The sequence below is a fragment of the Protopterus annectens genome, chromosome 9.part0 (assembly GCF_019279795.1).
Source record: "Protopterus annectens isolate FY-2018-M chromosome 9.part0, PAN1.0, whole genome shotgun sequence".
NCBI classification, from domain to species: Eukaryota; Metazoa; Chordata; order Ceratodontiformes; family Protopteridae; genus Protopterus; species Protopterus annectens.
This window is the reverse complement of record NC_056743.1, coordinates 1935361307-1935387476: the sequence shown is the minus strand read 5'-3', so window position 1 is coordinate 1935387476 and position 26170 is coordinate 1935361307. Positions and strand designations below refer to the sequence as shown.

Here is a 26170-nt window from a genome sequence, read left to right as displayed (position 1 = left end):
TTGTATCAACTGCATGCCAATTAATGTCATCAATAATGCATGACTCGTTTCTCAAAGAGGGAGGATGTAGAATGTGTGTTGTACCTTTAAGAAGCGTTTCAAGGACAGCACGTCCAGATAAATAGCAAGCACATGCTAGCTTCAGTGCCATTTTGAGTGTGCAGCCAGACAGTGAGCATGCATGAGTGTGACAGCTACTTTGTTTATAAGTTTATCTCAGTTAACGTTATTAAGCCTCAATCCTGATGTGTTTGTACATAATAAAGCTGTTTGAACAGAAACCATGAATGCTCATCTGTTTTATCCTGACTGGACGAGTGACACTTGGGTCTAAACTGAAGGAACTTTGTAGTATGCTAAATTACCTTGCCAACAAAATGATTTTAAGTAGAGACTCAACTATTCAAAAATTCAAAGCCCAAGACATTGCAGACACTAAGTCAATAATGCTAGTCACAAAACGTAGCTGTCAATTTAAAATGGTGTCATCATTCACCATCTTTCTTTGAAACAAATGTGAATATTCTGACAGCGATTACCTTAAATGGTATGGCATTGCTCTCGTAGTGCTGTACTGCACCAACTGTATAGCATTAACACATTCATTAAAACAATTAAACAAGCCAGTTCCAGTATGCTGTAACATGCTAGATGCCACTTTGCCAGACAGCAACACATTCAAACAAACTGCTGCAAACTTTACTTATGCAGACTTGATGACAAGGCATTTAGTTCGGGGAAAATAAGCTGGAACATTATGAACCAACATCCCAACAGACAGATCATTTAGTAATGGAGGCTGGGCTATAATACATTCATTCATTTATGCAGCTGGCCAATAAAATGCCCTTCACAAAAAACTAATGTAGAACATCAGAGTCAAAGCATACCCCCCCATGTTGGGGGTCATTAGAATGTTTACTTTTCAACATTTTTTGAAAAGCAATCAATTTCTCTTATTGTCTGTATTTGCATACCTTACCCCCCCCCACACACACACACACACACACATACAGTACTCGTATAGTAGAAGAGTTTCTGGACAGTTTAGAAAGTATAAACTGGAGCAAATGTGCACATATGTACCCAGAGGCCCTTTTGGACTGTTGTCACGGTACTCCTTGCATTGATAAACATCTGTTTATAGTGCACACGTCTGCCAATGCCTATAAAATACTGGAAGCCTGGCACTACTCTGGGACTGCTGCTCTGTAACTACTTTGGATTTCTAGGTTTACAGTTTGCATACTTGCTTTTCTGCAATGCCTTCTACTTTAAATGTGTTGCTTTACATCAAACTTGTTTTTTTCTTGAAGTTTTGCTCTTGGTTTGGAACAGTTAGCAAAAGTATGTGTGGCACCGTTTAACTGCAAAAAGATCAAGTCTCTGACTGGTGGGAGCAGAATAGCAGAATTTTTATTTAAGGTAAGCAGAACTGAACAAGGTTTAATCTACAAGAGCTGTCAGTGTTCTGTAACTGTTGCTTTATGAATGTACTATTTGAAAGTACAGTTTTGTACCTGCCATAAATGTAGATGTCCGAACAGGATAGCATCTGCAGTCCTTACAAATGGGTTGTCCTGTCGTCAGGCAGCCCTTCGGTCGGCCGGATTCCAAAGTCTGGGTCTGGCCTCGGCTGGTGTCGCACTTCACCCGACGTCATAGCTGCAGTTCTTCGGGTATAAAGGCATCAGCCGACGCCATTTTCCTCAGTGTTTCTTGCCCCAGATGCCAGTTGCCCTCTTGGATAGCTAAATTTTGGATAAATGCCAATGTTTCCAAATAGTAGAAGGCAAACACAAAAATAATCATGTATGTGCATATATACAAACAAATACACCATAAGAGATCCCCAGCTAGCTATTAGGTGGGCAAATACCTAGGAGTACCACAGAGGGAAGGAGGGTGGGTAATCCTGACTGCAGATGCTATCCTGTTCGACATCTACATTTATGGTAGGTACAAAACTGTACTATGTCCTTCAAGGATGCATCTGCAGTCCTTGCAAATGGGTAGAATACCATAGCCAAACTAGGGGAGGAGGAAGAAGAAATTATGGTGTAGTTAGGATCCCTTGCAAAACAGCAGTGGCAAACCCTGCTCGGGATCTAGAGTATAAAGGTAAGTTATAATGCTTGGCAAATGTATGCACGGAGGTCCAAGTAGCAGCCTCTATAATGTCCTTGGTGGCCACTCCTCGTAAGAAAGCTGTGGTAGTGGCTGTAGCCCTTGTAGAATGAGGCCTTATGTTCTGTGGAATTTGCTTTCCATGGTAGGAGTAACAAAATCTAATGCAATTTCCTATCCACTTGGAGATTGTCTGTTTGGAAATTGCTTTTCCTTCCCTTCCTGTTGCATATGCTACCAGAAGCTGGTCAGTTTTTCTATTGCCCTTGGTTCTGTCCAGGTAGTAGCGTAACTGTCTATGTACATCCAAGGTATGCAGTAGTCTTTCCCCCCTGTTCTGTGGCTTGGGAAAGAAGGTAGGTAGGTGGATTGCCTGGTTTAAAGATACTCTGGATACCACCTTAGGCATAAATGTAGGATTAGTTCTCATGGACACTCTATCTTGATGGAAGATTAGGAAGGGTTGTACTGCCATTAAAGCCTGTAGTTCCGAAACCCTTCTTGCTGAGGTAATTGCCAGCAGGAAAGCAGTTTTCCAGGATAGGTGTTGAAGATCTGCTGTTGCTGCTGGTTCGAAAGGGAAGTGTCAATTTTCTAGTACAAAGTTCAAGTCCCATGCTGGTAATGGTGGTTTCCTAGGAGGTTTTACATTCTTAATTCCTCTCAGAAACTGCCCGAGTAGAGGATCTTGAAAAGACAGGTGGATCGAAGCTGTATTCTGCAGAAATAGCTGATGCATGTTTTTTGATGGAGGAATAGGACAGGCCTGTATGGAAAAGCTCTGCCAAATACTCCAGGATGTTGGCAATGTCTACCTTTGACACATCTTTGCCCCTCTCGGTACTCCAAATGAGAAACCTTTTCCATTTTCCTGCATAGTTCCTTCTTGTTGAGGGTCTGCGGGCCTCAAGGATAATGTCTTTAACCCTTTGGGATAAGTCTGGGTTAGTTGCTCTTATGTAATGTTCCAGGCAGTCAGTTGCAGAGTCTTCAGGTTTGGATGCAGGATGTTGTAGTTGCTCTGAGTTAACATCAAGGGAATCAGGGGTATTGTCCACATTCTCCCCAGAGACATGCTCCTTAGTAATGGGTACCAATGTTGTCTTGGCCAATCTGGAGCTATCAGAATTATCCTTGGACGTTCCTCTTTGATTTTCAATAGCACCTTGTGCATCAAAGGAAGAGGTGGAAATGTATATGCTGTCAGGCCTTTCCAACTGAAGGATAGAGTCTCCACCTTCCAAGCAAGTGGGTGGTATGTCCTTGTGCAGAATTTCTTGAGCTGGTGATTGAGTGGGGATGCGAATAGGTCTATTTGTGGCAGTCCCCATTTCTTTGTGATGGCCTTGAAGATGTCCGGGTGTAGCATCCATTCATGAGCATCCGAGGTAGTTCTGCTTAAAATGTCTGCTAGGATGTTTTCTTTTCCCGGTACAAAAATTGCTTGTAACTGAATGTTGTAACTCAGAGCCACATTCCATAGGTCCAGGGCCATTCAGCATAGACAGTATGAATGAGTGCCTCCCTGTTTGTTGATGTACCACATGACTGTGGTGTTGTCTGTCCTTATCATCAACTGGCCTTCTTGGAGGAATGGTCTGAAATTCTGGATTGCTAGTTGTACTGCCAGCATTTCTTTTTGATTTATGTGCAGGTGCAGCTGCTCTGGAGTCCATAAGCCTTGTATGCACTTGTCCAGCATGTGGGCCCCCCAACCGAGGTCTGAGGTGTCCGTTGTGATGGTTTGGCTTGGTTGAATGTTGTGGAAGGGCAAACCTGGGTTTGACTGGCATACCTGAGCCCACCATAGGAACTCTTGTTTCAGGCATGGAATTAGTGGTATTTCGGTTTCTAAGCTGTGCCTGTGTTGAGACCATAAATTCTTTAGGTACCACTGTAGCTTTCTCATATGCAGTCTGGCATGGGGGACCAGGATTATGCAGGATGCCATGAAGCCCAAGGCCTGCAGTACTTTCCTTGCTGTTAGTTTGTTCTGCTTTGTTAATGCCAAGAAGTAAAGAGGAAGTTGTTCTTGTTTTTCTGCAGTTAGGAATGCCATCTGTTTTACTGTGTCCAATTCTGCACCTAAGAAGGTTATTGTTTAGGATGGTATCAGTCTTGACTTTTTTATATTGACTGTGTATCCCAGGGCCTGTAGTAAGCAAATGACTCTTTGTAAGTCTTCTATTAGCTTGTTTTTGTTGTCCGCTTGTATCAGGCAGTCGTCCAGGTATGGATAAATTTGGATTCCCTGAAGCCTGCAGTGAGCGATTACTGATGCCAGGCATTTCGTGAACACTATGGGTGCAGTAGATAAGCCAAAGGGCAATGCTGAGAATTGATAATGCTCTGATCCTGCAAGAAATCTGAGGTATCTTCTGCAATTTGGTCATATGGGGACGTGCAGGTATGCCTCCTTGAGATCTAGAGTTACCAGCCAATACTCCTTGCCCAGCATGGGAAGAAGTTGCTGTAGGGTCAGCATTTTGAATTTTGGAACAATGATGAATGTGTTTAAAGCGGACAGGTCTAGAATAGGCCTCCAATTTTTCTCTTCTTGGTACCAGGAAGAGTCTGGAGTAAAATCCCTTGCCTTGTTCCATAGGTGGTACCCTTTCCACAGCTCTCATCCTTGCTAATTGAGCTATTTGTTTTAGAGCTTCTGTCTTTTGATTTGGTGGTAGGTTTGGCATTCCTCTTTTTCCTGGTAAAGTGTGGAAATGAAACCTGTAGCCTTGGTCTATAGTTTGCAAAATCCACTTGTCTCTTGTGATACAGTGCCAGTTTTTTGAAAATAATGCTAACTTTCCGCCTAAGGGTGCTGCTATTTGTTCCCTGGTAGGCGGTGTCAAAGCCAAGTCACTGTGATTGTCCTGTTGCAGTGGTAGTGGTTGTGTCTGTGCCTCGTTGGTTGTTACCTTGCCACTGGCGTCCCTGTAGGCACCTCCTCTGGATTGATTTCTGCCTCTTGAATGCCTATTCCTGCCTCTCTGAGTTTTAGAGGAGTCTGGAAAGGACCAATTTTTGGAAGGCCAGTTCCTGCTAAACCTTGGAGGCTGAACCTGTAAGAAATCTTTCACTGTTTGTACAGATTTTGCCTTCTCTTCCATTTTCTTCAGTACCTGTTGGGCAGGAGAACCAAATAAACTGACCTTATCCATAGGAGCATCTAATAGCTTTGCTTTAACATGATCCGGCAAGACCTGTTCTTTCAACCATGCATGCCTTCTTATAACTGTGCCAGTCATGGCTGATCTAAATGAAGCCTCCAGTGCATCATAGCCACATTTTAAGGAATGGTTACTAACCTGCTGAATGTTATTCACCATTTCTAGAACAAATTTCTTATCTAAAGAATCATCCGTGGACAGTTTCTTAGTTAACTGATCAAGCATAAACTCTTGGTATTGGATCATATGAAACTGACAGTTCAATGCTCTAGCTGAGAGAGTAGCAGAGGTGTATACTTTTTTACCCCATCTCTCTAAGGACCTGGATTCCCTTTCAGAAGGGAGAGGGTTTTCAGCTGAGGTCGAAGCTACTGCCTTAGGCCCCTAGGAGATAGTCTCAGGATCTGCGAAAGGAGCCTTGTATAAATGGTGATGAGTGTCCGGGACCCTGTAGAACCTATCGGGCTTAGCAGGGGCTGGAGGTAAAAGTATCAGGAGCAGTGCAAGCATCATTAAATGCATCATCCACAACAGGAAGAACTGGAGGTATAGCTAAAGGCCTATGTTGCGGTAAGTGTAAAAAGGTCCTAAGCCTTTTCCTTGAATCTGAGAAATCTTGCCCCTGCCATTGGAATTGCTCTCTCATGGCATGTAAAGTTTCCCCAAAAGAAAATTCCTCTGGTGGAGAAGCAGAAGGAATTGATTCTTCAGCATCGGAATCTTCATAAGTAGAAAAAGGAGCCTCTGGATGGTCTGTATTGTCTGTATCATCAGAAGAGTCATCTGAGGACACTGGCTCAGGGGGCTCTGCTCTAGGTCTCTTTTCTGGAGGTTGAGAGGCCCTGTCTGGGTGAGATTGGGATCCCCTTATTAAAGAGATGAGATCCTCTGCCAGAGTAAGCATTTGGGAACTGGAACTGGGCCTGTGAGAGGGGCTTAACAGGCACAGACTTAGAAGTTTTGGCTGCTTTAGCCCTGGCAAAGGCCTTTATAGACATGGCTGCAGGAGGCCTAGCAGCACCACGTGCTGGGGTAGAAACATCCAAAGGGATGGTGTCTGATAAGTCTTGTGAAACCACAGTAGTAGGTAAAACTTCAGAGGCCGATTCAACTAGGGTAGAAGGGCCTCGGTAGTAGTCATGGATTCGCTGAAGATTGAACCGTTTGCTCGGTTTCGGCGAAACAGAGACACTCGCGGTTTGCTTAACCGTGGTTTCGGCGAAACCGGACCTGTCGGTCCTTTTCTTTCGTTCTTAACAATTTGAGTAGTCGGAGGATCCGGCGGCATTATGTACGCAAAATCTGAGCGAAAAACTGTTCAGCAAACTCCGACCGGCGTCTAAGCGTTGGTTGAAAGAAGCACAGGCTAAACAAGCTGCTACGTCGTGGTCTGGGCCTAAACAAGGTAAGCAGTAAGAGTGGAAATCTTTATGAGGTATTTGTTTCCCACAAGTTAAACAGTTATTCACTTTTTCTGACATCGGCTGAGGCAAGAAAGAGTCCCCACGGGTACTTAGCTTTTAGAAGTCTTGAAGTATTCGGTAGTAGTAATCTCTGGATCTGACCGACCCGCACTTGCGAACAGCTTCTGCTTCGGGCGCCACACGGCAAGAAAGACTGAGGAAAATGGCGTCGGCTGATGCCTTTATACCCGAAGAACTGCAGCTATGACGTCGGGTGAAGTGCGACACCAGCCGAGGCCAGACCCAGACTTTGGAATCCGGCCGACCGAAGGGCTGCCTGACTACAGGACAACCCATTTGTAAGGACTGCAGATGCATCCTTGAAGGACATCTGCCCATCACTTACGTAAATTGAACTGTAGAAGCTCTTCCCAATCTTGTAATATTTAAAAATGTCAAAGGAAAGATATTTGGGAAAAAAAGCTCCTCCCAATCTTATCACATCTGCTCGTACTGGTAAGGCCGCTCCTATCAGACAGATAAAACTTGAATGACCTTCCCGTTCATGTTTCCATCCACTTGGTATACACCACAATACCTGAAGTATTAACCCCCTGCTCTACCTGAAAAATCTCGTACTTCCTCATACTGTCCTACAAAGATGGCAGGAAATGTCTACTAGTAAAGAAGATGCATACAGAAACCAGCAGCTGAGATGACTGCTGTGCACACATTGCACTGACAGGCTGCACTACATACAGCTACACCCACTGGGAAATGAGACAGGACAAACCTTGATCAAGCCCTTGGAGCTAATAGGACCTGATTTAACTGTATATTTTTATGCTGGGGCTGTTGCATTGCTACTTCTGGCAACAGGAGGTACAGTTGTTAAACTCTTCCTAGCTTACTCTATGGTTGGCTATTAGCAGTAATTTCAAATTGAGTAATAACAAAAACACCATATGTGAGATGTGAAACTGAAAAAACAAGTGAAAAAGACTGCAGTTACTTGTCTTAAAGTTACAAAGCAAAAGTACAAAAACAAAACATTTGACATTTGGTGGACTTCTATGAGGGCATTTAAGGAGAACGTTAGTCTGCCTTAGTACTGAGTGATGGCAAGGAGCACAGTTAGTCTGCTGCCTTAGTACTCCGTAACGGTGTTGAATGCAGTTAGTCTGTTTTCTTAGTACTGAGCAATGGCTGAAAATGCAGTTAGTCTGAAGTCTTAGTACTGAGCGAAGGTGGGGAACGCCGTCAGTCTGTTGCCTTAGCACTGAAGAGTGGGGGGAACACTGTTAGTCTGCACCTTAGTACTGCATGATGGCAGGCAACAGGGTTACTCTACCTTAGTACTGAGTGATGGTAGGGAACACAGATTGCCCGCCTTAGTAACAAGTTATGTGGTTGAGCTTTGCGATGGCATCCTTTAGCTGCAAACTTAATAAAAACTAGGAATCTATGACCTACTCCCTGGACCAAACAGGGCTGTACACCCATGGAATGGGCTGTCACACTGAGTGGTGTGAACCCACAGAGGCAATTCAAGATTGCATGGGAAAGGTAGAAAATGGGTATGGGGAAGGGCAGCATGAAAGGGAGGTATAACAGAGCACGCAGCTGGACAGACTTGATAGGCATATCATCTCCTTCTGCAGTCAGACAGTTATAATGTAACAAACAGCATGACTGCAGCAATGGCATCAGCTCCATCTTCCTTTACAGGGTACACAGGTAAAAATTCATATCTTCACACTAATGGGGGACAACTGATGTTGGCTGCTTAATCCCCACCCCCAGCTCACCTCTGCAGTGCCTGTGCCACTAGTTATCTTAGCTCACAGATCTAGGGTGATGCCACAGCAGTCAGATGGCCTGTAGACATACTGGTGCTGCTGTTACATCCAGTCCTCTGTAAGATTCTCAGTGATGGGGGAAGCATCAGTCGTCTGCTTCTCAAACTAGTAAAACCAACACAGCGTGTGTGCGTGAAGCTAAATGATAAACTTCAAACAAAACAGCTCACATAGTAGTGGTCAAAAAAGCTCACTACGTGGTCACTCAGGCATCAAATATATTGGCAAACCATAATCAGAACACAAAAGCTTTATTAAGCACAATCCAAAATCAAAACAGTAAGCGCTTTCATCCCTGTCAACTTGTGGGACTTCTTCAAAACAGTTACCAAGACTCATTAAAACATTTAAATACTGTTCTGAATTGGTCATGTGACCATATATAATTAATTAATAAAACAGCATAATACCCTCACTAGATTATAAAAAACTGTCTAAATTTCCATTAACTGCACATGGTCACATGACTAATTCAGAACAGTATTTAAATGCTTTAATGAGTTTTGCTAATGGTTTTGAAGTCGTCTCACAGGTTGACGGGGACAAAAGTGCTTACTGTTTTTATTCTGGATTGTGCTTAATAAAGCTCTTGCGTTCCAGTTATGGTTTGTCAATATATTTGATACCTGGGTGACCAACTACATGAACTTTTTTTGTATGGAGTTTATCAGTCTGCTTCTCCAAACACAAAAGCCTGAAAAATTACATTGCTACCTGTAGCACGTTTGTCACTATGAACTTTCTATCTGGAACCTTTGTCCTTTGAGACAGTATCACAATACCATATTTTAACAAACCAAATGGCATGCTGCAGCTGAATATGGGACGTTAAAGAGACCACTCAAATTGGTTTGTGCTTAAGTTCCAACACTGGGATTTGCATGGACTGACAGGACTACTAAATGTGTCTGCCATTAACACTGCATGAAAATCTTTCTTTCTTGTAAATGTACAAAAATCACAAAAGTTTGCTTAACTGTGACAATATCATTCTGTACTGCTGAGCATCTCCTGTGAAACCACACTATTGTTAATACTTGGTATATGAATGGCACAATTGAAGATCTTACAGAACACGGACGGATGCAGAGAAAGGGAAATGCACATGAACAAAAGGAGAGAGAGCTCCCTGGAGGTGGGGTGCTTCTCAATTCGGCAAACACTACTCCCTCCTTAAGGTGTTGTCTTCATATTTGTGGACCTTCAATCCAAATAAATGTTGCTGAATTTCTATTTCAGAATACTCATCAATGAATAGACACACCCTGTTGAGGATAAATACCACAAAAACATACAGCATTAATACTTCCCTGACGCTATCAACAGCCCTACAAAATGCAGTAGTACATGACTCTCCCACAGCCTCAGCGGGTTCCTCTAGCTTCCAGGTACAGCATAAATATGGTACAAAGTATAATGTGAAAGACAACAAAATAAAAGTTTAGACTAGCATTCTGAAATGCTCTCATTTACAACTGAGAAGTCCTACCCCTAGACCTGAGCTACTATACTAACCGTCCGAGCCTTCTCCACATAGCGCTTGCACCGTTCTTCCATAGCCTTCATGTCCTCATCTTTCTTTTTCAGGATTTCCTGCAGTTCATCAATCTTCTTTGCAGCTGCCAATGTAAAAAAAAGAACATTAACCGCCATCCTCTGTGAATGCACAGCCAGAGTTAATGAACAGCACTTAAGCTTCCTAATCTTTTGTTACTGAAAGGACCTTGCAGATTCATAGGTTCATGGTTTAGTGCTAGGCTAACTATCCTTTTGGCCATTTTAAGTCTAGGCAATTATTCCATGTGAGACTCGCACCCTGCACCTTGTGTCTGTAAGGTAAACACCTTAACCATTATGCCAGCCTCACAACATGTCTACCATTGAGCATCTCCTGTAAAACCACATGGTCAGTGACTGCTTCCTTTCAATCATGACTCAACCTCTCACCTACAGACTAAGGGACCAATGCTAATATCAGGGACACTTTCCAATACTATTATTAAAATATGAATAAGAGAATGTGAATTAACATGCAATTTCTGAAGTAAATGACAATTACAGCTGCAGATGACCAAGTGTAATTTACTACCTTTTCTGTCAAGTAAACTTACAGTTGTCCAAGTAAACTTACCATAACAGTAGATGTTAAAATGATCACTGCTGCAGTAACCTTAACTATACAGGTTATAACCCGCTAAGGATATAACAGCCATTCAGCTCCAAAGCTTAAGGGCTCCTTTCACAGGTCCAAACCATTAGTAAGCTCGAACAGAACTGACTAAAGGCAGGTCTGGGTACCCAGCCCTTCAGAGCTTTCATGCCAACACAGAGAGAGAGACAGACAAAAGCCCTGAAAAGGGCTATGTTGTACAATATACATACACACAGTTATATATACAAACACACTCACCATGGCAACAAAAGCATACAAACATACTGGGGATGGAAGCAGGTAGGGAATGGCTACTACAGCAGTGATCATCTGAACATCTGCTGTTAAAATAAGTTTACTTAAAACAACTGTACTATGTTTTTCAGTAAGATCCCTGCTGCAGCAGCCTTAGTTATATGGGTTGATTACCATACTTAAACCAACAGAGAGGAGGAAGGATGATGGGCAGGAGCCCCTGGAGAGTAGGCCTAGCAAAGCCTTTGTAAAAGTATACACAATGAATCAAGCTGCTTCTTAAACATTACATCTAAAATTTAAGCCTTTCCAAAAACAACTGATGAAGCCAATGTCCTGGTAGAATAATCACTGACCCTGCTTGGAAATGCCTTGTTGTAGTGGGTATAACAAAAGGTTGCATCATGAAACAAACACTTGGAAACGGTATGCTTTCACATGGGTCGTTCTGTTTTCTTTCTTTTACAAGAAATGAACTGATCAGTGTTCCTAAAATGCTTTGTTCTATCAAATGTGGAGTTTCCTTTTTCCTTTATTTATAAGTTCTAGAAAGAAGGGGAGATGGGTACCTTGGCTTAAAGTAATCTTGGATACCACTTTAGGCATAAATGATGGACTAGTTCTCATGGAAGCCTTACCTTTGTGGAAAATTGGATAAAGTTGACCCACCACAAGAACCTGCAACTCAGATACCCTTCTTGCAGAGATCTGAGCAATCAGTAAAACAGTTTTCCATGTTAAGAACTTAAGTCAGCTTGATAAGCTGGTTCAAATGGAACAAGATTAGTATTTCCAACACAAGTCATCTAAATAAGCAAAAATGTGAATACCTTGCAGTCAGTAGTACGCCTTCACAGCAGCTAGACATTCTGAATACCCTTGGAGCAGTATATAGATCAAAAGGTAATGCAGAGAACTGATACTGTGATCCAGGCACAAAAAAACTAAAGAAACCTCTAAAAATCTGGATTTACAGAAAAGTGGCAATATGCATCTTTTAAATCCAAGGTCAATAGAAAGCTCAAACGGAATAATAGGTGACAAGTTGTGGAGTGACATTTTGAAAAGTACAGTTTTGTACCTACCATAAATGTAGATGTTCGAAGATCCACATTGCTGCAGTCCTTACACTTGGGTAGTCCACTGTCCTCGGTCGGCCCGAATACCAAAGTATAAGGCTGACGTCGGTCAAGGCGCTTAAGACTGACATCAGGACGTCAGGGTACAAATGCGCATGACCGACGTCATATCCTCAGTCTTTTCTTGCCCCAGATGTCAGAAGGCCCTAAAAAGAAAGGCTAGAACCAAAAGATAGCAAAAAACCAACTAACCACCCCTGCACCAAACATATTTACAATATTTACAATATATACACAACCCAAACCACACAACCACCTCTAACTACAGAGGGGAAGGAACAAGGGTAAATTGGACTGCAGCAATGTGGATCTTCGAACATCTACATTTATGGTAGGTACAAAACTGTACTATGTTCTTCATCTCGCATTGCTGCAGTCCTTACACTTGGGTAGAATCCCAAAGCAGAGGTAAGGGAGGATGGCAAAACTATAAAGCAGTAGGAGCTGCCAAAATGCCCTGTAAAATTGCAGTGGCAAAACCAGCCCTAGATTTAGAGAAAAGTGGAAGGTGGTAATGCTTAGAGAAAGTATGCACTGAACTCCAAGTAGCTGCCTCCAAAATATCTTCAGTTGCCACTCCCCTTAAAAAAGCTGTAGAAGTGGCAGTAGCCCTAGTGGAATGAGGCCTAATCCCAGCTGGAATCTCCTTACCATGATGGGAGTAACAGAAAGCAATACAAAACCCAATCCACTTAGAAATAGTTTGTTTTGACACAGGCTTGCCCTGAGAACCCAAAGCAAATGAAACAAATAACTGCTGAGACTGCCTGAACCCTTTAGTTCTGCTCAAATAATATCGCAACTGCCTGTGTATATCCAAAGTGTGCAAAATCTTTTCCCCTTTATTTTGGGGTTTGCATAAAAAGTAGGCAAATGAATAGTTTGGTTTAAAGCCACACTAGAAACCACTTTAGGCATAAAGGAAGGATTAGTACGCAAAGATACCCTATCCTTATGGAAAATTAAGAAAGGCTCAACCGCCATAAGGGCCTGTAATTCAGAAACCCTTCTCGCAGAGGTAATGGCCAACAAAAAGCAGTCTTCCATGATAAATATTTCAACTCGGCAGTAGCTGCAGGCTCAAAAGGTTGTAGAGTGAGTTTCTCCAACACAAAATTGAGATCCCAAGCAGGAGTAGGAGCTCTACGTGGGGGTCTTATATTCTTTGCCCCTCTAAGGAATTGCTTAAACAAAGGATGAGAAAACAATGGTGGGTCACAGTCATAGTGAGCAGAAATTGCTGCAGCATGAACCTTAATAGAAGAGAAGGACAAACCTTTGTCCAGTAACTCAGTAAGATATTGAAGAGCCACACTTAAATTAGGCTTAGAAACATCCAATTCCTTTGCTGTGCTCCAAAATAAAAATCTCTTCCATTTATCCGCGTACACTTTCCTTGTACTAGGCCTTCTGGCATCCAAAATAACATTCAAAACTTGCTGTGGAAGCTGAGACCCTCCAGGGTTTAAAACAGAATATGCCAGGCTGTTAGGTGAAGAGAGTGAAGTTTTACATTGAGTAAATGACTGTTCTCCTGAGACAGCAGATGTGGAATCAAGGCAAAGGCCATGGAGGCTCCACCAGACTTCTCAGTAATGGGTACCAGTGCTGTCGAGGCCAATCTGGAGCTATTAAAATCATCTTTGGCTTGTCCTGTCTGACCTTCAGGAGTACCTTTGGGAGGAGAGGCAGAGGTGGAAAGGCATACACATGAAGATTGCTCCAATTGAATGAAAGAGCATCCACTTTCCAAGCTGTGGGATGAAACCTTTTTGTGCAAAACTTTGGCAGCTGGTAGTTTAGTGGAGAAGCGAACAGATCTATGTCTGGAGGTCCCCATAACACTGTCAGTTTCTGAAATACATGAGGATCCAATTTCCACTCGTGGGGATCCATAATTTGTCTGCTCAACACATCTGCTAAGGAGTTCTGTGCTCCTGGCAGAAACCTTGCCTGAAGATTTAGCTGTAAACTTAGAGCAGTCTCCCACAAAATCATTGCTTGTCTGCATAGAGGATAAGAATGCGTTCCCCCTTGCTTGTTGATGTACCACATGACAGTTGTGTTGTCTGTTAGAACCAACACCTGTCCTGGGAGAAGTAAATCCTTGAAAGCTATTAATGCAAATTGGACTGCTAACATCTCCTTCAAGTTGATATGTAGATGTTGAAGTCTGGCAGGCCACGTGTCTTGTACCCATTTTCCATTTAGATGAGCTCCCCAAGCTTTGTCCGAGGCATCTGTCGTTAGAATCTGACTCGCCTCTGGCCGGGTCACAGAGAGTCCCTTGTTTAGGTGACATTCCTGAGCCCACCACAAAAATTCCTTTTGAATGCAAGGTATTATCTGAATGACAGTGTCCATATCTTGGCAGTGCTGTGTCCATACATTTTTGAGATACCATTGTAGCTTCCTCATATGCAGTTTGGCATTGGGAAGTACCAGAATACAAGATGCCATGAACCCCAAGGCTTGAAGGACTGTCCTTGCAGTCAGCCTGGACTGACGAGACAATTGATGGAAGTAAAGAGAAAGATTCTTTTGTTTGTCCGGGGTCAAAAAGGCCATCTGGGATGCTGTATTCAGTCTCACACCCAGAAAGCACATGTCCTGAGAGGGTACTAGACTGGACTTTATTTCGTTCACAGAATACCCCAGGCATCTTAGCACTGCTATCACATACTGTAAATGCTGAAGAAGTTCGTCCTTTCCTTGGGCCAGAATCAGGCAATCGTCCAAATAAGTATAGATTTGTATTCCTTAGCCTGAAGAAAGCTATCACTGAGCCAGAACCTTCGTGAACACTCTGGGCAGTAGATAAGCCAAAGGGCAATGCAGAGAACTGATAATGCGAAGTCCCAGCCCGAAAACGCAGGTACTTCCTACAACTGAGCCTGATAGGAACATGAAGGTAAGCCTCCTTGAGATCCAGAGTCACCATCCAATGATCTTTGCCCAGCAGAGGTAAAAGCTGTTGCAACGTCAGCATTTTGAACTTGGGAATGTCCAGATATGTGTTGAGGATAGATAAATCCAAAATTGGTCTCCACGTGTCCCCTTTCTTTGGTACTAGGAACAGGCGAGAATAAAATCCTAGGCCCACTTCTGGCAGAGGTACCGGTTGTATGGCCCTTATTTGAAGTAGCAGAGAAATTTGTTTGTGAGCCTCTAGTCTTTGCTGAGGAGGGACGTCCGGCATGCCCTTGAAAGGAGGTAAGGTATGGAAATAAAACCTGTAACCATGGTGAATGATATCCAGTACCCATTTGTCCTGGGTAATCAAATTCCAATTTTCCTTGGAGTGCCAACCTTCCTCCCAAAGGTGCTGCCAGGCAAGAAGGATCTGGCAGCTGAAAAGGTAGGTCATTGGGCCTGTTTACGAAAGGACTGGCCCCTGCCCTCACCCGAAGATTGTGCAGGTGAACTCCCTGTTCTAGGTCTGAAAGAACTCTGAGCTCTGCCCCTACCACGTCTAGATCTACCCCTAGACTGGGAATCATAAGAGGGATACGTCCACCCCTTAGCAGGCCAATTCCTACTAAACTTTGGAGGCTGAACTTGCAAAAAATCTTTAACAGCCTGCATAGACTTAGCCTTGTCTTCCATTTTCTTCAAGACTGACTCCACAGGTGAACCAAACAACACATCAGACTGTAAAGGAGCATCCAAAATCCGTGTCTTAACATGGTCAGATAAATTCTGATCCCTAAGCCAGGCGTGCCTGCGAAGAACTGAACCAGTGGCAGCCACCCTAGACGAGGCCTGTACAGCATCAAAACCACATTGTAAAGAATGCTTACCCACCTGTTCAGAGACATGCACCAAATCTTGTAATTCTTTACATTCAATGCCTTCTGCCAGAGCATCCACCTTAGACTTCAATTGAGAAAGTAGATAGTTTTGATATTTCAACATATGAAACTGGCAATTCAAAGCCCTCATAGCTAAGGTAGAAGAAGTATAGACTTTCTTACCCCACCTATCCAAAGCTCTGGCCTCTTTATCTGGAGGAACCGGATTTTTCACAACAGAGGCCTTGACACCCTTAGGTCCCTGACTAACAGTTTCTGGGTCCGCCCTAGGACTCTTATAAAGATATTTGTGAGCCTCAGGCACCCTGTAATACCTATCCGGTTTAACAGGAGCAGGAGGCAGAGAATCAGGATTAAGTGAAGCCTCTGCAAACACATCTTCCACAACATCCAGAACAGGGGTATAGCCAAGGGCCTATGCTGGGGTAAAAGCAAAATTCCCTAAGCCTTTTCCTGGAATCAGAGAAGTCCTGACCTTCCCACTTAAAATGTTCCTCATGGAATGAAGAGTCTCTGAAAAGAAAAATCCTCTGGAGGAGAAGCAGAAGGAGTCGAATCATCTGCATCAGAATCAGAATAAGGAGAGTACTCCTGCAAGTCTTCAGCCGAAGACTCAGAAACATCTGAAGCCTGCTCAAAACTCCCCAACTCTGGCTCCACCCTAGGCCTCTTATCAGGAGGGGGCAAAGAACCTCTAATCAGAGTAATCAAATCTTCTGCCATTTTAAGCATGTGCTTCTTGGGTACAGACCCTGCTGAACTAGGAGTGACACCAACAGAAGCTAAACCTGGCCTGCCTCTGGGAGAAGGCTTGGAAACAGAAGGAGAGGGCCTAACCACCCTAGGAAGAAAGGGGAGAACAGTAACCTGAGAAGCCCCTTCAGCCTGACCTGCCTCCTGAGAGGCCACATCCTGCAAAATCAGAGTCTCCCCCTGGGACTCCAGAGAAGCCTCCTTCGGAACCACCGGTTCCACTGACACCTCTAAAGAACCGGCGTCCGGAACGGACGACTCATCTTGCCTGGGTTTAACTGCTTTATCTTTGCGCTTCTTCGAAGAAGCGGGCGCCGGAGTATCCGACGTCATATTATAATTGCACCGCTTCCCGAAGACCAGCCTAGCACAATCTAACCTTTGCTTAATAGTGCGCTTATTGAATCTAGCACAAAAGCGACACCCAACAACGTCGTGCTCAGGCCCCAAACAAGGAATACACAAAGAATGATAGTCCCTATGCGGTATCTGTTTCCCACAAGAAATACAGTTATTCACTTTTTCTGACATCCGGTAAAACACTGAGGCAAGAAAAAAACAAAATATTCCCCAACGGGGTACTTAGCCAACTTTGATTCGGTCTGAAACTCCGAACTCGAAAAATTTCAGAACGCCGAACGGCACTTGCAACGCTGCTTCTGCATTGGACCATGCGGCAAAAAAGACTGAGGATATGACGTCGGTCATGCGCATTTGTACCCTGACGTCCTGATGTCAGTCTTAAGCGCCTTGACCGACGTCAGCCTTATACTTTGGTATTCAGGCCGACCGAGGACAGCGGACTACCCAAGTGTAAGGACTGCAGCAATGTGAGATGAAGAACATCTAGGCTCTCCACCTTTCTGAACTAGTCTAGTCCAGTTTTCAGGCTTTGCTGAATCCAGGACTGTGGTAAAGGTTCCTGTGTTGCCCATACCATACTTACATAATTAGGTGGGCTTCCTTGTTCACTGTGAGAGAGGGAACTCTGAGCAGCCTATCTGCCCCTGTAGGAGTTGTCCCAGCCCAGCAACTTGTAGCTCATTGGCCATTTTGGGCTAATTTCTATCCTTTTGATCTCCCTGATATAAAAAACGCTTAGAGCGGGATTGTGCACCGCGCAGCGCTGTTTAGCTGAGGTTAAACTATTCCAGGCTCCACGAAGTCTGCACTTCAGTTTTTCCCTTGAAACTTGATACACTTCAACCCAGCACTAGAAATAAGGCAATTTATGACCAGCACTTACTAAAACTCACTAAAACTAGCACTAGCTTACAGCTGGCACTTCAGCCCTATACTCAGGAAGTATAAGGCTCTTTAATCATACAATCAGCAATACAGTCCAAACCATCTATTCAGGCATGTCCAAGGGACAGCTTCAGGTGTACTCTCCAGTCCAGCTGGTGAATCTGGGCATCTTGAGGCAATGTTACAATTGCTTCATGCACACAGACAGCCCCCTCCTCCTCCCAACCAACACAAACATATGTGAGAGATGCAGCTACACAGCCAAGCTGGAGGCTAAGCTCTCTCAACCCACGACTGGATCATCCAGTCACAAGAAGGGCAACACTAGCACCACATTACCAGACTCGCATAGACCAGCCATAGCTGCACCAGCAAACAACTCTCAGAAACATGCAAAAACATACTCAGAGGCTCTAAATAAGAACCTGCCTAAACAGAGACCTCCTAAGCAAACAACCAAGCAACCCCCACCCCACAACAGAAACCAGGTAACACATACATCACAACGTCAGTGTGCCAAGCAAAAACAGCCCCTAAGGCTAAATAACACACCTAACACACTAGTAATCGGTGATTCTATCAAGCACACAGACGTCCCACTCACTAGACTGAACAAGGAGAAGGTTAGTGTAAGCTGCCTGTCGGGTGCCAGAATCCGCCACATAACACATGCACTCAAGGTCACTCCACAAGTAGATATGACTCTGTCATTGTACATGTTGGCGTAAACAACCTGAGACGTACCTCCCTGGACTACACGAAAAGAGACATTGAGGAGCTCTCTGACCATGTAGCCCAGGCTGGCATGACTGACTCTGAGAAGCATCCTGCCCTCACCCAAAATGATGCCAGCATATGAAGAAAAAATGATCAGTTTCAACAATTGGTTAAACTACTGGTGTCATTCAAAGGGGATCCAGTACTTGTCAGCCTGGGACGACATGCATGACAAGCCACGTTGCTTCGCCAAAGACTGCTTGCACCTGTCACCCCTGGGCTTTCTAATACTGGCCAAGACTCTTGCCGTCCCAATACTGCCTTTTTTAGGAAAGGCTCAAAAGACAGACCCGCCTCCATAAACAACAATAATAAACAAAAACTGAGGGTAATGCTGCTCAGCGCCAGAAGTCTAAACCTCAAAATGCACGCACTCGAGGCTCTCCTTAGTATGGAAGAAATCGACATATGTGCAGTGACAGAAACCTAGTTCAAGGCTCCAGAGAGCACCCCAACACTACTAGGCTATAACTCCTACCATAGCTACACCAGTACCGGAACACAAAAGGAGGGTGTGTGTCCATATTCATCAAGAACACCCACACCTCCAGGCTAGTAGCACAGCACGCGAAATCTGAGACCATCCAAGTGCAATTGACAGTGGGTAAATTGACTGTTCAATTTATAGCCTGCTACAGATCTCCCACCTTGTTTCAGGACCCTCATGCAGCATTCCTGAGAACATTAGAAAGTATGAAGATTCTACCCAACACCATGCTATTGGATGACTTCAACTATCCAAACATTAACTGGGAAAACTACTCAAGCTCAAACGTCCTAGCCAAACGCTTCCTTGAGTTTATAAATTCAAACGCCCTGGAACAGCTGGTCACCACTCCCACAAGAGGTGACAACATACTGGACCTGGTCATCACCAACATGGGGAACCTATGTTCCACACCCGAGGTAAACTCATCATTGGTAAGATCAGACCACAAACTAATCACACTGGACATCCACATCCCGACCCGACCCCCCACAGTCAAGGAAATCAAGGTAAAACACTTCTTTAAAGCCAACTTCACACTCAAGACCGAGGTGAGAAGTTTCAAAGCTCCCAATCAAATGGAAAATGATGACCCATTGTCAGAATCCTTTACAAGCGCATTCTATGAACACCTTCAAGAATGCATGGACCGAGCCATTCCAAGTAAAACCAAGACCAACTCCTCAAAAAAGAGGAAGCCAGTCTGGTGGACCCCAGCCATAAATAAACTTTACAACAGAAAGAGGAAACTCCTGCAAGACAGAACAAAATCCCCAAATAAGAAGGCATCTCGGATTAACATCAGTAAAAAACTGCACAACCTCATTAAATCATCCAAGGCCAACTTCAAAAGAAAAACAGCCAAGGACTCTAAGGATAACCACAAGGCCTTCCTTAACTATGTCAAGAGTCTAGGGGCAAACTCTCAGATATGCTCCGAGCTAGTGCATAACGGCCATAAATACACTGGACCAACAGACATTGTCAACATCCTGGCTGACAAGTTCAGAGCAAACTTCACCCCCCCCTCTCCACCAAAGGGGCTAGCACCCATCCCAGTAGAATGTGGCACTCCAGATATCTCAGACACACAAGTAAAGACAGCCCTTGCAAAGGCCAAAAACACAGCATTAATGGGACCAGATGGTATCCCAGGTTGTGTCTCACACAAGCTTCAAAATGAACTAACCCCCCATCTCAAAACACTATTCAAACTCCGTCTCTCTACAGGCTATGTACCCAAAGAATGGCGTACAGCAATAGTCGTACCACTCCACAAAGGTGGTGCCACAACTGACCCTGGGAACTATCACCCTTATAAGCTTGACTAGCTTGGTCTGCAAAGCCATGGAATGCGTTGTCATGGATCTCATTAACAGGGACATGGGGAACCTCCAGACACTGGACCCCACCCAGTTTGGCTTTGTTAAAGGCAGATCTTGCCTCCTGAACTTGGTCGACTTCTTCAAAACAGTCACCAAGGCCATATATAAAGGGAAGGTGGTCCACACAGCATATCTGGACCTCGCTAAGGCGTTCGACACCATCCCACACTCAGGAATCATAGACAAACTCACCAGCTTAAATATCAACCCCCATGTCACGGGATGGGTTGCCAATTGGCTCTCAGACAGAACCCACACGGTAAGAGTGGCAGGCGCCATGTCTGACTCTAAACCAGTCATAAGTGGAGTCCCACAGGGGTCAGTCCTGGGACCTCACCTGTTCGGTATATATTTTTCCGAAGTATAGGCAAATGCGGAGGGACTGTGGCTAACCAAGTTCGCAGATGACTGCAAATTGGGTGCAATAATTGACTCTCCGGCTGACACAGACATCCTGCAAAAGGGTCTCTCAGAGACTAACACCTGGTGTCAAAGTCAAGGCCTCAAGCTAAATGCCAAAAAATGCATAGTAATCCCATTTGGGAAAAACAAAGTACCTACAAACTACCACATGGATGGGAATCCACCAAGTACAGAAGAAGTAATTAGGGACCTGGGTACCCAAGTAGATAGCATGCTCTCCTTTGAGAACCACATAGCCAAAACAGTTAGGAAATCCTTCTATGTGGCACACCTGATCACAAAGGGTTTCTCATCCAGATTCAAGGAGGTGATTGTGCCCCTTTACTCCTGACTCATTAGGCCCATAATAGAGTACAACGCCCCACTTGGGATGTACCTCACTAGACACCTGCAACAACTAGAAAGACCACAAATGTACCTCACTAAGAGGATTAAGGGCCTTAAACAATTACCTTATGAAGCACGACTAAAAAAGCTCCAGCTCTTCTCAGTCGCTTACCGTCTGCTCAGAGGTAACCTATGCCTGACCTATAGGGCCATGTCAAACCCTGAACTAATGGACATGCTTCACCTCAAAAAAACGAGATCCCTCAGAACCACTTGTTCTAGCGACTTGAACCTATGCACAATAAACAGGACATACTGGAGGGATAGATTCCTGTCCCAGTGACTCCCCTCACTCTGGAATAGAATCCCAATCCATATTCGACAGAGCTCCTCTCTGACACTCAAGAGAACTCTTGATGAGTGGATGGGTAATCGTAAGTTCTACCCTGGGATCACTTCAGGAGCCCTATTAGAGAGGCCCAGGTTACAAATCTAATGGGGAGGCGAAAGTCATCACTCTGTGGCTAGGCCCATAAATGCCCCTGGGCAGATAGCCTAGTACTTACCTATGAACCTAAAAATGTACAGATCTAGAACTCATTCCCAAGAATATTTTTTTCTTTGGCAGCAGAAACAGACTTGAATAAAACACTTCCCCCTAGCTGAGGACAGCCTCAATTACCCCCCAGGCAAGCATATGCTGAATGACGCAAGGAGAAAAAGAGTCTGGTCTGGCAAGTGAGGAAGAATCTGCAGAAAAGATGGGAGACTCCCACTGCCATCTACAACATTGGTGGATTACTCTCTGAACCCATATGTCAAACTAAAGGAGAAATGGATGTTAAGACTTTTCTAGCAGGATTAAGACACAGACAGGGCAGGAGGGAAGTCCTTCATGTAGTCAAACCAATTAGATTGGCCTCTCTTCTGAGGGGCTCTAACCTTTTTCGAATCTCTCTGCCACTGCTTTTTAAATGTTTGCTTACCAGCACATCACTGGTTCTGTTTATTTCAGTTTTTAACTCATTACATCTGAGTGACGCCTCCAGGTGCATATGCAGTTACTTCCTACTGCTCCTCTAAGCGTCAGACATTGCTTGCTCATACTTGCATTAATTCCAAAACTATGCTACATATAAGGTATCAGAATATTTTATTTTGAAGCATACATGATGGCAAACACAATTGTATTGATATGTTAGAATTGTAAGGTGATGACTTAATTTTTAAAAGCTCAGGCCACACCCACTAGGAGTTCAAGGAATACACTCAAAACAGTTGTACTGGAGGGAATGAGAAGTTTGTAGAGGGAGCAATGAAAATCTTAGCAACTTTGAGGAAGACTGTTGAAAATATCAGAGGTTTCTTGAATCTGTTTTCCTCGCTCTTCACTTTTTAATGACCTCTGCAGGAGAAGGTCCAAAACTAGGTCTCTATCCAAAGAAGAATTCAAAATGTAATTTCTGACATCCTCTGGGAGGTTTAGAGTGTGCAGCCAGGCAAACCTACTACTAACAAATCCAGTATCAGCAGTCCAGAAAGTAGCATCAGTAGAGTCATATGCACAGTTTAGTGGGCATTCACTTGAGAAACAGAAGCAGCTAAGTTACATAAAGCACATTTCTCCTTAGAAGAGGAAACAGGGATGCCAAAATATTCCTCATTCTCACAAGAGGCAAGCATAAAATTCAACACGAGTTTGACAGTTGAAAATAATAAAATGTGTTGTAGAGGAATACCTTTTGCATAGACCTATCACAAGCCTTCCAATCCTTGTCAGCAGGACAGGGATTAGTATTAACAGAATATTCAGCAACAGTTGGAGTCACTAAAGCAACACCTGTTGGGTTGGATCTAGGATGAGTGTATAAAAACTTAAAAGGCTTGAGAAAATTTATACAGTCTGCTTTCTTGAGGGCAACAGGCGGACTCTCAAGGAAGTTGTAGGCTGCTACAAAAATCCTCCAAAGCAATAAGAACAGGAGGAAGAGGAGTAGGTTATGGAAGTTGTAACTGTGACAAATCGTACTACTTCCTGAGGGACTGACCAAACATCATTGTTTTACTAGGGAAACAACAGATTCATTCTGGAAATGGTTTCAGAGAAAGAGGATCCTTCAAAAGTGCTGGCTGCAGCCACACTCATCTCAGATTATTATTCAGAAACCTGTGGAGACAACAATTTGTCCCTTCACAATCACTGAGGTTCAAAGTATTGAATCTCTTCAGGAAAAAAAAGAAACTTTCTTTTTATGAGAAGCCACCATACAAGAAAGGTCAAGAGCCTGAACTAAACCCCGAGCCAAGCCCAATAAATGACTCCTGTCCAGGGTAACCGAGGCAGGAGAAGACATATGTCTAAGTTTTTGTTTCTTTTTGAAGAAATAGACCCACTTTTTGCCAAGAAGAACCACCCTACAGATAGGCACAGATTTCTCGGTATGAAGAGAGACATTCTTCGTCATTCTCCCAGGACCAACAATAATGGCTCTCCTTTGTCAGCCACAGGCACTTCAACAGCTGAAGAGTGTGTGTCTAACCTCCAGTCCATGGTGGCTGTAGGAACTACGCCAGTGGGATACAAGGAAATGAGTGGTCCAAAGAACCAGTTTTGGCAACAGTAGTTTCATCCATCTGTGGCAGAGGCACTTTAGCAGCCTGATGTGGTGGCAAAGTCTATTTAAACATTTTTTATTTTTTTTATTTTGGTGGTTGGGAGGAGGGAGCCTGTAGGTGGTTCCATGATTAAGCTGAAAAAGATGCCATTTTCCTGGGAAAGACTGGTAACAGTAATTGGTAAAAAAGGTCATTTGTATAAACAGTAAAATACAGTTTAAATACTTAGTCCAGCTCTCAAAAGTAAAATAACTTTTAGCACAGAAAAATAGTGTAAATTAGTTTTAATAACTCTTTACCACAAAGTAAAAAAAAAATAATGTTCCTAATTAAAAGCGATCAAAGGTCATGTGATGGTCATTAAAAACACATTTTTCCTAGATTAAATTATTTATTTTTACAGAAAAACAGTCTTCCATCATAAAGCATAAAATACAAGTCCCCCTCCCTCAAAACAGAACTTATCGGCCCAGCAATGGAACAGTGTTAGCTGAATGTCTATCCTTGTAAGTCAGCAGAGGAGTGCACTCCACCAACAGGAAAGTTCTCAAGGGCTTGAACCTGTCTTTTAGCTGTTATATCCTTAGCAGGATATAACCCATATTAGCAAATGTTAATGCCGAAAATTCCTATTTAATCCATCATGTCTCCATAAATATGGGCATTGCTGAACCAATTAATATGCCAGAATATAATTTACCTCTTATTATAGCCTTCATTTCACCTTCCTTTGTTTTCTATCCAGAAAAAAATGTAACCATTTCAAAATGTTCCACAACACTGAAAGATTTTTATCTGGATTTATCAAGTACAGAATAATGTGTGCACACAAGACTGCATTTTCACGGTCATTATACCGATTATATCCCTAAATTTCTAAGTCCCTTATTTTTTTTGCCAGTGGCTCTAAGCATAAAGCAAATAGAGGGGAAAGGGGGAAACCTGGATGGTCCCTCTGCTCAAACACAGCTTGTCAGAGAACAAGCCTTCCCCTTAAATACTGCCTTTGATCCTTCATATAACTTTCTAAATAATCATATTATTTTATCAGGGAACACAAATACTGACACTGTCCTAGCCATAAAATCCCAGACAACTCTACCAAAAATTACATTTTAGTAACTGCAGTTACTGGCTTGTAAGTACACTGCTTGGATGCCAGCAAAGAAGAAATTAAGAGAGCCTGAAATAAAATCAGCTGGAAAAGGTGAAGAAACCAATGAATGGGAAGAATCCTGCAGTTGTTCAACAAACAGCAGTTCAAAGCTCCAGCTTTGGTACAAGACATGATTTCCAGTAATCTAGATTTCTACCTTCTGCAAGCCATAAAGACACACCAGAAGCTAGTCTGCCTGTATAGAGTAAAACGCTACCTTTACTGACTCTGCTAGACAAAACATGGCCACTTCTTTTCTACTCCGCACCCTATTACACATGCCTACCTTATCCTAACCAAGCTCAACTTCTATCAGTCAAACTCTAACAAGGCTGCACTATTCACAACCAGGCAACAACTTAGGTCACATTGCTGCCTCTGTAAAACAATGAAACAGGCTTAAACTAAATAGTGCACAGCCCTGAAAAATTCCCATCACTTCCCTCCATAATTCAACCTTAAACCACTAAAATTCAATTCAGCAGAGCTTATTACTATCCTGAAAGCAAACAAATATATATTACTGTCCTTTACATCCCTCCTGGCAACAATACAGCCACAATGGAAGCTATCCTACATTCAATATCCATAACAATTCCACAAGAAAAACTAAGTGATGGCAACATGAATTGGTTGGACATACCCTCTAACTCCCCTACATCTAGCATGAACTTACAAGGGCGCACACAACTAATTAATAGTTTCACACATTTTAGCAAGGCATCAAATTCTTTATTAGACTGGATCCTATTATCAGACCCTAGCAAATTCACCATCACAGGTACAATGTCAGACACTTTCAGTGACCATCTCCCAATCTATACAACCACACAAACCGAGTTTATAAGTGCCATAATGGTTAAGGTGTTTACCTCAGTCATAAGTTAAAGGGTTTGAGTCTCACTTTTGAAAGGGAAATTGGCTAGACTTAAAATGGCCAAGGGCAGCTAACCTAGTATTTTTTCCCTCTATAGGTTCATAGGCAAGTCAAATGTGCTCAGAGCCGAATAAAATACACAAGACATTGAAGGAGTGATATCAACTCATATAATGAAAGGCTGGAGAAAATAGAAGTTTTAAA

General features: G+C 43.3%; 1 protein-coding gene across 1 annotated transcript in view; it reads right to left on the bottom strand.

The window, feature by feature from the left end:
• HOOK2 (hook microtubule tethering protein 2) overlaps positions 1-26170 on the bottom strand; it is a gene marked incomplete in the record, with an annotated part of 1827100 nt that overhangs the window by 440044 nt on the left and 1360886 nt on the right. The window contains 1 exon segment of the mRNA XM_044084742.1: positions 10075-10178. Coding sequence (XP_043940677.1) covers positions 10075-10178 — 104 coding nt within the window.